Source organism: Monodon monoceros, unplaced genomic scaffold, assembly GCF_005190385.1.
Source record: "Monodon monoceros isolate NGI ecotype Baffin Bay Population unplaced genomic scaffold, NGI_Narwhal_1 Super_Scaffold_3, whole genome shotgun sequence".
Classification (NCBI taxonomy): Eukaryota; Metazoa; Chordata; class Mammalia; order Artiodactyla; family Monodontidae; genus Monodon; species Monodon monoceros.
In genome coordinates, this window is record NW_021703780.1 from 75,319,171 (window position 1) to 75,332,067 (window position 12,897).

Sequence of the window (12,897 nt, forward strand, 5' to 3'; positions counted from 1 at the left end):
CGGACTCAAGCCCAGGCTGTCTAACTGCTCTGTCTGCAGTGCCTTATCTTAAGTGGCACCTGGCATTTCATTAATCAACTTCAGAACTCAACATTTGCTAACTTGGTTGTTCTTCAAAAACAAACTTTTCAAACTGAAACTTGATGATACAGTGATGAAATGTGAGTTGTTCTGGCTGTATTATTTTGAACTGTATAAATGATGGGATGAAATTCTGGATTCTGCACGCCAGGTTTCAAGAACTAAAATTAAACTAATAACTCAGAGCAACACATCTTATTTTCCTAAGATACTATGTACAAATAAAATCTCACAGCTGAGCCCCAATTTAGTATGGTGGGAAGAATGAGCTGAGGTTTGGGCACAGGCAGCCACCTCTACCCCTTAACCTCTCTGCACCTCATTTTCCTCACCTGTAAAATGGGGTGATGATCATGTGTGTCTCCAGAGTAGCTTGGGAAGGCCCAACACACAGTTGGTACTTGTTAAATAGAATTCTTATCGTTGTCATCTACATGAGCATAGATTTTGCTGTAGATAAATCCGGAGACTCTGGAGGGTACAGCGGCTGTACAGCGCCCAGCACGGGGATGCCGGCTGTAAACAGCTCCCAAAGCCTTCGGTGTAGAGCATGGCTCCTGCTTCTGAACCTGCCGCTGCAGACGTGGGCAGGCCACTGTCCCTCTGTCCATCCACTTCCTCACTTTAAGATGTGGAACCAGATCCTGGGGAGTGTTTCTAGACAAGGGCAGTGTATTCTCCACAAGAGCCACCAGTATATACAAGACCAAGGGCTCCTGCTTCTTCCAGTGTCATCCCAACAACAGGTGGCAATCTGATGTTGCCACTTCACTGCTTATTTGATGTTTGTCTTTCAAACAACGTGAACGCTACTTATTGTTTTGTCACTTAGCCTCCTCCCGAGCTCTGTCAGTGAAAAGTTGGGGTTGACATGCTGGTTGCAATTTTTAAGTAATTGTAAAAACTTTTAAGGGCAGAGACGGTCATCCGTGGATCACCTCCTGTCAGCTTTGGCACCATGCTTTAGGACACCCCATGAGGAAAGTAAAAAGATGAGTAAAACCCTTGGAGGGTCATACCCAGGGCCTTGTCCCCAGTCCTGATGACCGACACTCTGCTTTCTCTTCCTCTGTCCCTTCCCCCAACCTCCCCGGGTGACCCCTTCAAGCCCACAGCATCTCCCGCCTCTTCGGCCGACATGGCCCCCATCAGCTCGGGGTCTTCCACCTGGACATCCTCTGGCATCCCCTTCTCATTTGTTTCCATGGCAACTGGAATGGGCCCGTCTTCCAGCGGCAGCCAGGCGACGGTGGCCTCGGTGGTCACCAGCACGCTCCTCGCCGGCCTGGGCTTCAGCGGCGGCGGCATCTCCTCCTTCCCCAGCACCGTGTGGCCCACACGCCTGCCCACGGCCGCCGCGGCCAGCAAACAGGCCGGCAGACCCGTCCCGGCCACACCTGAGGCCTTGGCCTCTCCGGGCCCCGACGGTGATTCGGCGCCAACCAAGGACGGCGAGGGTGCCGAGGAGGGGGAGAAGGACGAGAAGAGTGAGAACGAGGACGGCGAGCGGGAACACGAGGAGGAAGGCGAGAAGGGCTCCGAGAAGAAGGAGAGGAACGGCGTAACCCACGCCCCGCAGGCGCGGAGCGGCACTGAGCCCAGCCCCACCCCCTCGGCTCCCGGCAGAGCTGATCAGGATGGTGGGCGTCAGACTATAGCCGGGCGTGAGCGGGACCGCACTGCCATCCCCACCGCCCAGCCCGAGGACGCCCTGGACCCCCGCCCCGTCACCCTCACCCAAGTGCCCCCCACAGTCACAGAGGAGCATTACAGAGAGAATGATCCCAAGAGGCCTGAGACACCGTCTAAGAAGCCTATGTCCCCGGGGGACCGATTTTCTGAAGATAGCAAATTTATCACTGTTAATCCAGGTAAGCGGGCCACTCCTCACTTGAGCCTCCAAGCTGCTGTGAACAGTCCTACCCTTTAAAAAATAATTGGGGGCAAGGGATAAGGATCCAGAGAGTGCCTAATATTCCTGGAATTTTGTGTGTCTCTGGTATAAAAATGTGTTTGTGTGTGTGTGTGTGTGTCTTTTTAATTCTAATAAGAATCACCTACTCTCTTATCGTTGCTGGACTGTCTTGCCTTGATACTTGGTACCTGGTAAAATCGACTTGCCTCAGAATAACTCCAAGCACTTCAACCAGGCCCTGGTAAATGAATAAAAAAGACATCGATCTTAATAAGTTTATCCTTCAAGATTTCATTCCTTATTCACTTATTGAGCACCTGTGTTTATGGACTGCCCGTTTGGTGCCAGGCCCTGGGCTGGGTGCTAACCCCGGTGAGCACGGTCCCTGTTGCTTGAAGCTTACAGCGTAAAGGAGAAGACAGGGGTGGCGGCAGCTCGCCAGGGTGCACGCCGGGAAATCAGGAAGCAAGAATGTTAGAAAGCAAGCGAGCAATTTCGCTGAAAAGCCAGAAAACGAGCTAACTGTACGGTAAATAATAGAGGAAATAAACAGGGTGTTGTCAGAGAAAATAATCAGGAAGAGGGCAGAGAGCTTTTTGAATTAAGAAAGGCCCCTCTGGGGAAGTGACATTTACATTAAAACTGAAAGCGTGGGGATGGGGAGAGCTGGTATTATTAGCCCATGATCACAGCCCGAGAAACAGGGCTCTCGCTCTCAGAGCCCTGTTTGCTCTGTGAATTAGCGAGTTCCTGGATGGTAAGACCAGGGCATGGCTGGTCTGGCCTCCACGGGGAGGATGTGATCCCCATCACGCTGACCGAGGGCAACTTTGTGACTCTGTCATATGCTCAAATCTTTTTCATTTCTTTTTTAAAAAATATTTATTTATTTATTTATTTATGGCCGCTTTGGGTCTTCGTTGCTGTGCGCGAGCTTTCTCTGGTTGCAGTGAGCGGAGGCTACTCTTCGTTGCAGTGTGTGGGCTTCTCATCGTGGCTTCTGTTGTAGCGGAGCACGGGCTCTAGGCGCATGGGCTTCAGTAGCTGTGGCACACGGGCTCAGTAGTTGTGGCTGAAAGGCTCTAGAGTACAGGCTCAGTAGTCGTGGCGCACGGGCTTAGTTGCTCCACAGCATGTGGGATCTTCCCGGACCGAGGATCGAACCCATGACCCCTGCATTGGCAGGCGGATTCTTAACCACTGTGCCACCTGGGAAGTCCACGCTCAAATCTTAATGAACCATCCTGATAGTTTCTACAAGGGAGCCCTGAGCGTGAGGGGTTGTTATTGTTGTGAGGGGTTTTCTTAATAAGAAATTCTTTCTTTTGCCAGACAAGATGTTTAGCAACAATTTTTTTTGCATCTAAGCTGTTGTGGAGTTATAAGAGTGCAAAAAAAAAAAAGCAACTGGTAAATATTTATTTGCTTTTGCACTTGTAAACATTAAAATTCATCTAAAGCTGAGACCTCGTATGTTAAGATACAACTTAGAATAAATTTTCATGTTTTGAATTACGTTCCTCCTTAAAGCTGGTATGGACTCATTTTCTGAAGTGTGGGTTTGCTATGGGCGTTGCTCACTTTTAGGGAAAAGTGCAGAGTGGCCCTCCAAGGAATTGAGTGGAGGAAATATCGAGCCACTTGTGAAGCTGTTTGAAGCTATTCCTGCATGAGCAGTGACATTCCCCCTAGGAATTGGCTGTGAAAAAGTTGGATTTCTTGCGTTTGAAGATATTGAAGAAATATTTATAGAGTACCCACTGTGTCCCAGGCACTGGACTAGGTACTGGAAGTAGACTCTAGATGTAGTCAGGCCTTGCTCTCCTGGGGTTTATGTTCTAATGGACAAGCTTGAGACTATACCAGTAAACAACTGCATAACGTCAAGTGCTGGAGTCGGGGACAGGGACGGTATAGCATCAGATGGTCAAGGGATGGCATTTGAATGGAGACCCAGGTGGTGAGAAGGAGTTAGCTATGCCATGATCCATGAACGAGCGTTCTAGGCTGCAGGAGGGGCAGCAGGTCCAGAGACCCTAAAGTGAGAACTAATTAGGATCAGTCAAGGAGCCATCAGAGGGCCAGTGTGTCTAGACCGCCAAGGTGAAGGATACAGGATGAGTTCACAGACAAGCAGAGCTCAGATCAGGAAGGGGCCCATCAGCCATGCTGTGGATTTGATTCTAACGGGTATGGAAAAGCAGTGATGTTAAAAAAAGCAGCAAGAGAGTTACTCATCTGATTAACCTTCTCAGGTCACGTGGGCCTCTGTGTGGACATCTGGGGAGGCAAGAACGGACACAGGGAGTAGAGTTAGGAGGTGATGGCAATGGTGATTCGGACCACTGTGGTTTCTCCAGAGACAAGTGGTGGACCTGGAATTGCTTGTCAAGCTTGAGTGGTTTGGCCTCTGGACTGGAGGCTCTGGCAAGTTGCATTCCCAGCCTGCTCCTCTTAAACATTTTTTTTGTCCACACTCCTGAAAAGTGTAGCTCGCTAAGAGCTTGGGTTGGGAGTGTTGATACCTTGAGAGACTGGTGAGGGTGGGGACCTGGGGCGTAGTGCAAGTAAGCAGAAATGAGTCATTGCAATGGGAGTCAAGTTCCAGAGTCTAAGGAAAGGGGAGAAGAAACAGGTGGTAAACCTGGGGTATTTCCACCTCCAGGTACGGGGCGTGCAGGTCTCAAGTTTCAATGCTGCAGGCATCTGAGTGTCTGCCATCTTGGCAGGGTAGCTCTGGAGTCAGATCCCTACAGTAGGCTCTGCCCTTTATTCACGCAGGGTCCTCAGGCCAGTCTTTGCCCAGAGTCTGTCTGTAAAGTGGGGATAGGCATAGCCCTTAGTGCCAAAGGAGGTGCAGAGTCACCCTTGTCGGTGACAAGGAAAGAGGAGCTTTCTGCAGCCCGAGGGCCACATGATGGCACTGGTGACTTATGAGGAGGCCCCTCATGGGTCTTTCTTCTGCAGTCATCCTTGGACATTATAGAGCATGTGGAGACTGTGGTCCCCAATGAGCTGGCTTTAAAAATGACCTCCAGGAACTCCGCTCTGTCCCCAGCACTGGTGAATCAGAGCATCTTCCCTTGCCACCTTCATCTCAATGGGAACATCCACTCCTTCCCAAAGCCAAAAGGGATCTTCCTTTAGAATTCCAGGCAGTTCCAGGCAATTCCAGGTTGAGAGCAGTGGTGGGGATCGGTTAAGCCAGAGATTGGCAAACTTCTTCTGCAAACAGCCAGAGAGAGCAGACATTTTCAGCTTTGTGAACCATAGGTCTTTGCTGAAAGTGTGCATCTCTGCCAGGTAGCAAGGAAGCAGCCAGAGACACTACACAAATGGGCGGATGTGATTGGGTTCTGGTGAAACTCTGTTTACAAAAACAGGCAGTGGACCTCATTTGATCGGTGAGCTGTCATTTGCTAGTACCCACTGGTTAATAAAAGATGTGAGTAACTTGAGGGTAAAACCCGAAAACCCTGCATTGTCCACGACCCCCAAGGTCTCACTTTGCTTCCATCCATCTCAGCCTTTTCTCCATCTGCCTCCTCCAGCTTGGTGTTTATTTTTTAAACGAAATCACCATCATTTTAATGTTAGTGGTGACTTCTTTGAAAGACTGTGGATGTACATTTGTTTAAATCTGTTCCACATTTATTTTTTCTTCGTGTTAAAAACAATTCTTTAAATCAATATTTAGTCTCTTTGCAAAAAGCGTTAACGTTTAAAGTTACAAACTGTGTTATATTTTTACCAGCATCTCAAAAAGGCTTGATGTTTGATAACATCTTTTCAAGTGCTATGAGTAGTAGCTTTAGTATTAACTTGCAGGGAAGGAGAAGAGGGGAATGCTTCTCTAGAAGAAGGGGCCGACTCAGACACATACAGAGATCAGGCAGGCAGTAGGCATGGTCCGTCCCTCAGGAGGCACAGCCCAGATGTGGTGTGGGCACCCTCAGATGCCTACTGATGCAGTAAAATGTTCTTGGGATGGTATGTGGCATGCCCCAGCAAAATTATTTCAGGGTGGGCATTGTCTACAAACTCATCACGCAGTGCTGGGATTTTTCATTTTTCTTTCCTTAAATCAGGGCTCCTTTTTCAGATTCAATCTTGGTCAGAACCCCATTATGTAAACACTCATTCACCGAAAGCTTGTTGACTGTCTTCTCGGGGTCAGCTAAAGAGACAGTCCAGTTTAGGGGTCAGGAAAGTACAGTCTCCAGGCCAGAACTGGCCCCTGGCCGGCCTTTGTCCTGCCCCTGAGCTAGGAATGGACTGTGTTGGTCAGCGACGGAGGGCTGCTGTTCTGCTCTGAGCCAGAGTCAAGGGTGCTAAGCTCCAGCCACCCCACTCCTTTTGGGCAAACCCCACTCCTTTGGGCACCTCTTTGGAACTTTCAAGCTCTAAAGAAAACCTTTGATTATAAAAATAATTACATCACTGGTTAACATTTGTTCCATGCTGGTGTTGTCTGTGCTAAAAGCCAAAATGTGATGTCACTTATCCCCCGGGAGGCCCGTGCTGTCCTTGTTGCCATTAGGCCAGTGAGGAAACTGAGGCTCAGACGGTTAAGGAACGTGCCCCGGGCAAGACGTGGCGAGACCGGGGGTCAGACATGGGCCCTGACTCCACCGTGGTGCTGCCTGCATCCCGCCTTAGGGGCTTGCTCCCTGAGTGGGCAACACAAGATAGTTTCAGGTGAAGTATTAATTATTAAACAAGTATTTGAACGTGTACTTTTAAAAAGGTACCATTTTTTAATTTATGGCACAGGTTCTCAACCAGAGTGATGATTTTGTTCCCCTTCCCTGCAGGGATATTTGGCAATATCTGGAAACATTTTTGGTTATCATGACTGAGGAGGGGGCTGCTACTGGCATTTAGTGGGAGGAGACCAAGGATGCTGCTAAACATCCTACAGGGCACAGACCAGCCCCGCAACAAAGAATGACCTGGTCCAAAGTGTTGATAGTGCCATGGTGGAGAAACTACGATTTATAGTATTAACATAAAGTTCCTTTTCAAAGAAGTTTACTTGAGGGAAAAAATAGTAGTTAATTTAAGGTCAGAAAGAAGTAGCAATACAGGCTCATGAAGATAGGGCAGACGTCATGAATGTGAAACTCAGCTGGGGTATATGGAGGTAGGAAAATGTTGCATACTTTATTTAAAATAAAATAGAACAGGCACTCGTATGGACTACCGTGGCAGTTTGCAGTCAGGTTTTTTGTGGGGAGAAGTTTTCTACGTAATTCTGCTTGCCCCGGGTCTTGGCTGTGATCTTCCTGGGAGTGTTGGAAAGAACTAGCTCAGGTGCCCTGAAGGCACCCGTGTGATTTAGTTTCCTCCCAGGAAGTGTCTGGGTCCTTGGAAGTTTCTGCCCCCCACTGAGTGACCTTTGAACTAGGACAGCCTGTGTATCTCTCAGTGCAGGCAACCAGACCTCACCAAGAACACCGAGGTTTCCAAAGAGGCTGGGGTCAGGAATTCAGGCTGTAAGGAGTGGTGTGTTTGACGTGAGTCCTGACTGATGGCCGGGTCACGTGACGTTGCAATGACGTGTCTGTGGCGGTGATTTCTGGTAGATGAGGACCTGCCGTATATGTGGGACTTCTAATTAAATTGGGATTTATCAAACGCCCTCAATTTTCCAGCACCTAATGGAAATACACACGACAGTTCCACTGTTGAGTCTGATTAAGTGAGCTCTGTGTGAAATGGTAAGGAGGGCCTATTGATGAGAACTCCTAGTGGTGATATAAATTGAAACACATGACAGGTGCTCTAAATCCAGCTCAGACGTGGTAACCGGAACATGGAACCCGTGTCCCGTTGCAGGAGAATATATGTATTTGTAAACCACAATCGTGTCTCTGGTTTAGCTAATGCCAGGGCTCCAGAAAAATAAGACAAATTTTGTGGCCCTATAAAAAAGCGGCCGCCTGTTTACTTCACACCCATTAGGGGGGCTACCACGAAACCCCCAAACCAAAGCAAAATAGAAAATAAGGTGTTGGTGAGGATGTGAAGACATGGGGACCCTTGTGCCCTGTTGGTGGGAATGTAAAGTGGCAGCCACTTGGGAAACAGTATGGAGGTTCCCTGCAAAATTAAAAATAGCATTACCACATGATCCAGCAATCCCACTTTTGGGTATTTACCCAAGAGAATTGAAAGCAGAGTCTTGAAGAGATATTTGTACACTCATGTTCATAGCAGCATTATTTATAGTAGCCAAGGGGTGGAAGCAACCCAGATGACCGATGAATAGATGAACAAAATGTGGTATATACCTATAGTGGAATATTATTCAGCCTTAAAAAAAGAAGGAAATCGTGTCGCATGCTACAACATGGATGAACCTTGAGGACTTATTAGTGAAGTAAGCCAGTCCCCAAAAAACAAATATATATATATGAATATGATTCCATATATATATATATATATATATATATATATATATATATATATATATATATATGAGTCCACTTAGGTGAGGTACCTAGAGTGTAGTCAAGTCGTAAGGCAGAAAGAAAGTAGGATGGTGGTTACCAGGAGCTGGGGTCGGGGTGTTGGGGAATTGCTGTTTAAAAGGTGCAGAGTTTCAGTTTTGCAGATGAAAAACAGATTCTGGAAATCGATTGCACAACAGGTGTGATATGCTTACCCCTACTGAACTGTACCATTAGACATGGTTAAGGCGGTGACTTTTATGTGTGTTTTAGCACCGTTTTTTTAAAAAAACCAGCGCCTTAATTCACAGCTGCGGGTGGTTTTGAAGGAGTGGCCTTATCAGAGCAAATGCAGTCCCGTTGTGCGCGACTGAACCCGGCTGTAGATGTCTGAGTGTGCACACATCTCCTAATCTTTCTCGAAAAGTGAAAGAATCCTACTTTCCCCGAGTCCTGAGAGTGGCCTCTCAGATCCAAGCTCATTTTAGTCTTGACCACATAGGGTTTCTTGTCCTGAAGCAGAAGTTGAGCCCTCACTGCGGGGTAGGAAGCGTTTCAGAAAGGTCCATCTGATGTCTCACTGCCTGTAGCATTTATAGTACATTGTACTCCGTTTTTATTTGCTTCTACTGGGATGAGAGCCAAGCCAGTAAAAGGCAAACAGCATTAATTCAGTGATGACATATGCCACTGAAAACTGTTTTTCTTTCTTTTTTTTTTTTTTTTTTTTTTTTAATTTTTTGGAAAAAGCAGAATGGAGGCACTTTACTCAGATTCTGGTGGATGTGGAAATAAAAGCTGGGAGGAGGAAGGGCTGTGGGGAGGTCATTAAACCCTACCTCCCTCCCGCAGATGCTCAGAGAGGGTTAGGTATTAGACAGCATTTTGCCGTAAGTTTCCACTGGAAGACATTTCTGAGACTGGCTCATTCTCTGAGTCCCGGCCCTGCCTGGCCTCACATCTTCTGACCCTCCTAGCAGCCCCTCATCTGCACATCACATCCGTGGGGGGAGAGGGGGGTGTAAGTTGATACCTCCTTTCCATTTTTATCCTCTTACACACAGGCCAGAAAGATGCAGCCCTGGAAAGAGTATGAAGAAGGTCCAAGTCCACAGAGAGGAATGGCCCACGTTTATGGATGGAGCAACTGTCTGATTCATTTCTAATTGGTTGAAAAATAAAATCTCTTTGAAAATAAGTATGGAATTGGGAAAGCTGCCTGGTCAGAAGCAGCCTCTTCTCTCGAGCTGAATTAGTAATTTCAGAATCCTGGTCAGGAGTTTTATTAAACCATGATTTTTGCTTTTGATGATAAGGCCTTTGTAAAAGTCCCAGGTGTGTGCGTTGTTCTGCTGATTCTTTGGGTCAGAGTGCCATCCTGCAGACAGAAATTCGACTGGCCAGAGGGAGCTGGCAGCAGGAGTCAGGAGTGAAGAAAGCAGGTCTGATGTGAGACATTAGGGAGCAGTGAGGACTGTGGCAAACTGATGAGCCATGCCCTGTCTTAGAGAGTGTGTGCTGCTTGGTTCTCGCTGATGTTTGCCATGTGGGAATTCAGACTTGTGTTGCTAGCCAGTTTTGAACATCTCCAGGAGAAGATTCCCTTTTTGATTTTTTTGTGAACTCTATTGTTTATTAAATCTTGGCAACTAACTCACAATTTAATTAATAATTCCCGGGGGAGGGGTGCCAAGCCAGACACATCTGTGGGCTGCCAGTTCACACAACCCATGGCAGGCAGGAATCAAAGGGCTAGGCCTGCTGGCAAAACCAAACCAGCTGGACAAATCAGAGATGGAGGCGAGAAGGAGGTGCATTAACCCAGAGGTCCTGCACTTGTCCTGGTGTCAGGATTCGGGCATCAAAGAGAGAGGCAAACCTTCCAGGAGCAGGGTGGCCAAGCTCTGCTGGACCTTTCAGGAGGCAGCTGGGATACAAGTGAAGCTCTGAATAAAAGTGAGCTGCTCCTAACAGTTGGGAGCATCTAATTTTATCACAGTCAGCGCCGTTGCTTGGTTCCGTTGAAAGGAAGAACGAATGTTCTCTGGACGCGGGGACTGTGACCAGTCTGGCTTTCTGAGGATGCAGCCCGTGCAGTCACACAGCCCTGTGTTCAGAAGGCCCTGTGTTCGCCTTCATGTTCTGCTGTCGTTTCTTGAAACTCTTTGATAATTTCTGATCAAGACGCCCTGTGATTTCGTTTTGCATCTGGCACAATCTGCTTTGCACAGATTATCTCATTTCATCCTTCGAAGTCCCCTGAGAGGTGAGCGTTATCATGTGTTTTCCTTTGACAGAGGAGCGACCAGAGGCTCAGAGACAGGCAGTCACTTATCCAAAGTCACACAGCTAGAAAGGCCTAAGCCAGAATTTGTAATCAGGTCTGCCTGACTCTGAAGGGCAGGATGTTGGTTTCTCTGAAAAGTTGATAGTATGTTCTAGTCTCTGGGGGCCTTGGCGTGGGGAAGGTTGTCAGGAGACTGAAGCAAAGGAGGAAGAGAGTGTATACCCAGCTCAGGCGGCATGTTAGGTGTCCCTAGTAGCTTCTGGTAGTTCACTATTTGATTCTGCTTTCTCTTTTGAGGGCCTGCTGGGCCACAGATTGAGTCAGGCAGTGGGACAAGCGTCTCTCCTGAAGGATGGCAAGAAGCGTAGTGCAGTCTTGTCTCAGGGCAGACTTTGAGGTACTGTCTCTTCGCTGGCCGTCTCCTCACAGGCAGCCCCCTGCTGCTGATGCCCATAGAACCCATCTGAGGTTCTGTGTGGTTGCCACCTATGCCCTCCTTTATTACAGGGGGATTCCGATTTAGCAGACACCCGACGGGCCCTCAGCGTCTGCCTGGCGCTGTGCTAGGGTGTTGAAGAGGGAGAGGATGCTGGTGGTGACGGTGATAATTAGTGATGCTGTGGGTGGTAGGTGGGGATGGTGATGACCATCATCACAGTTGTTAATGTGAACCAGGTGCTTATGGTTGCCAGGCAACATGCGAAGTGTTTTATTGCATTAGCTCATGTAATCCTCGTGCCACCCGCGAGGTAGTGAGCAATATTATTATTTCCACTTACAGATGAGGAAACTGAGGCCCAGAGAGGTTAAGTAACTTGCCCAGAGTTGCATAGCAAGTAGGAGACAGAGCTTTATTACTGTTCTATATACAGAGAAGATCAGCCCTGCTTTGGGGGACCTTACAGTAAGTAGTAAAAGAGCACTTGTAGGGCTTCCCTGGTGGCGCAGTGGTTGAGAGTCCGCCTGCCGATGCAGGGGACACGGGTTCGTGCCCCGGTCCGGGAAGATCCCACATGCCACGGAGCGGCTGGGCCCGTGAGCCATGGCCGCTAAGCCTGCGCGTCTGGAGCCTGTGCTCCACAACGGGAGAGGCCACAACAGTGAGAGGCCCGCGTACCGCAAAAAACAAAACAAAAAGAGCACTTGTAACTGAGTGTGATGTGTGCCATAAAAGAAGTGCACAGTGACAACCACCATGACGAGAATGAGAGTATTTACTCAGCATTTGCTCAATGCCGGGCACACGTCTAAGCATTCTACGTGCATCTTAAGTTTTCCCACCACCTCTATGAAGTAGGTTCTTTTATCCCGTTTTATAGATGAAGAACTCCAGGCCTAAACTGATGTAAGTTATTGGTTAGAGGTCACGTAGAAGGTGGCAGAGCCAGGATTTGAACCTGTGATCTTTACTCTGCCCTCCAGAGCACAGACCGAGGGTCTGGGGAGGCTTCACAGAGAAGGTGGCACCTGAACCAGGACTGAGGAATGAAGAGGAGCTTCTGAGGGCGGGGTGGGAAAGGTGTTCCTGGCAGTGAGATCAGCAGGGACAAAGGCAGAGAGGTGGGCCCATGGCCCAGCATGGTCACTGGGTGGGTGTGTGTGACCGGAACCCATTGCAGGGGGCGCAGCAGGCAATGATGGGGCAGGAGGAAGGCCCACTCGTGAAGGGTTTTGCTGTCCCTGAGGGCAGTGTGGGATTCCTCAGGAGAGTGACAGGCACAGATTCCATATGACTGTGTGGCCATGGAATGAAATTCCAGGCTCCTGGTACTGCGAAGACAAAGCAGTACTGTGAATTTTAACATGAACTCAGCTTTCTCATGCCCGCATGGAAATCCAGGAGCACTCCTATATTTGCCTGACCTTTATGTAAAAGACCCGGGCAAATCCGGCTGCCGGTCATTAGTCCAGGCCAAGATTAAAGTGCTGTCAGAATCGTTTCCTTAGGTCTCTGTCTCACACTGCAAGTTGTTGCCGGCCTGAGTTCTCCTCCATAGAAACCGCCACTTCGGGGGCTGTCCAGAGAAGGATTTCTGATGTGTTCACTACTCCATCCCCTCACAAAAACAACAACAAAAAACCTTACACATGGGCTTCCCTGGTGGCGCAGTGGTTGGGAATCCGCCTGCCAACGCAGGGGACGCGGGTTCGTGCCCCGGTCC

The 12,897-nt window shown here is 48.5% G+C and overlaps 1 protein-coding gene across 5 annotated transcripts in view; it reads left to right on the forward strand.

The window, feature by feature from the left end:
• Window positions 1-12,897, forward strand: part of PTPRG (protein tyrosine phosphatase receptor type G) — a 730,377-nt gene that overhangs the window by 623,579 nt on the left and 93,901 nt on the right. For all 5 annotated transcript variants that reach the window (XM_029242114.1, XM_029242111.1, XM_029242113.1 and 2 more), the window contains one exon: window positions 1,190-1,952. In XM_029242114.1, coding sequence (XP_029097947.1) covers window positions 1,190-1,952 — 763 coding nt within the window. The remainder of the gene's footprint in view (window positions 1-1,189; window positions 1,953-12,897) is intronic.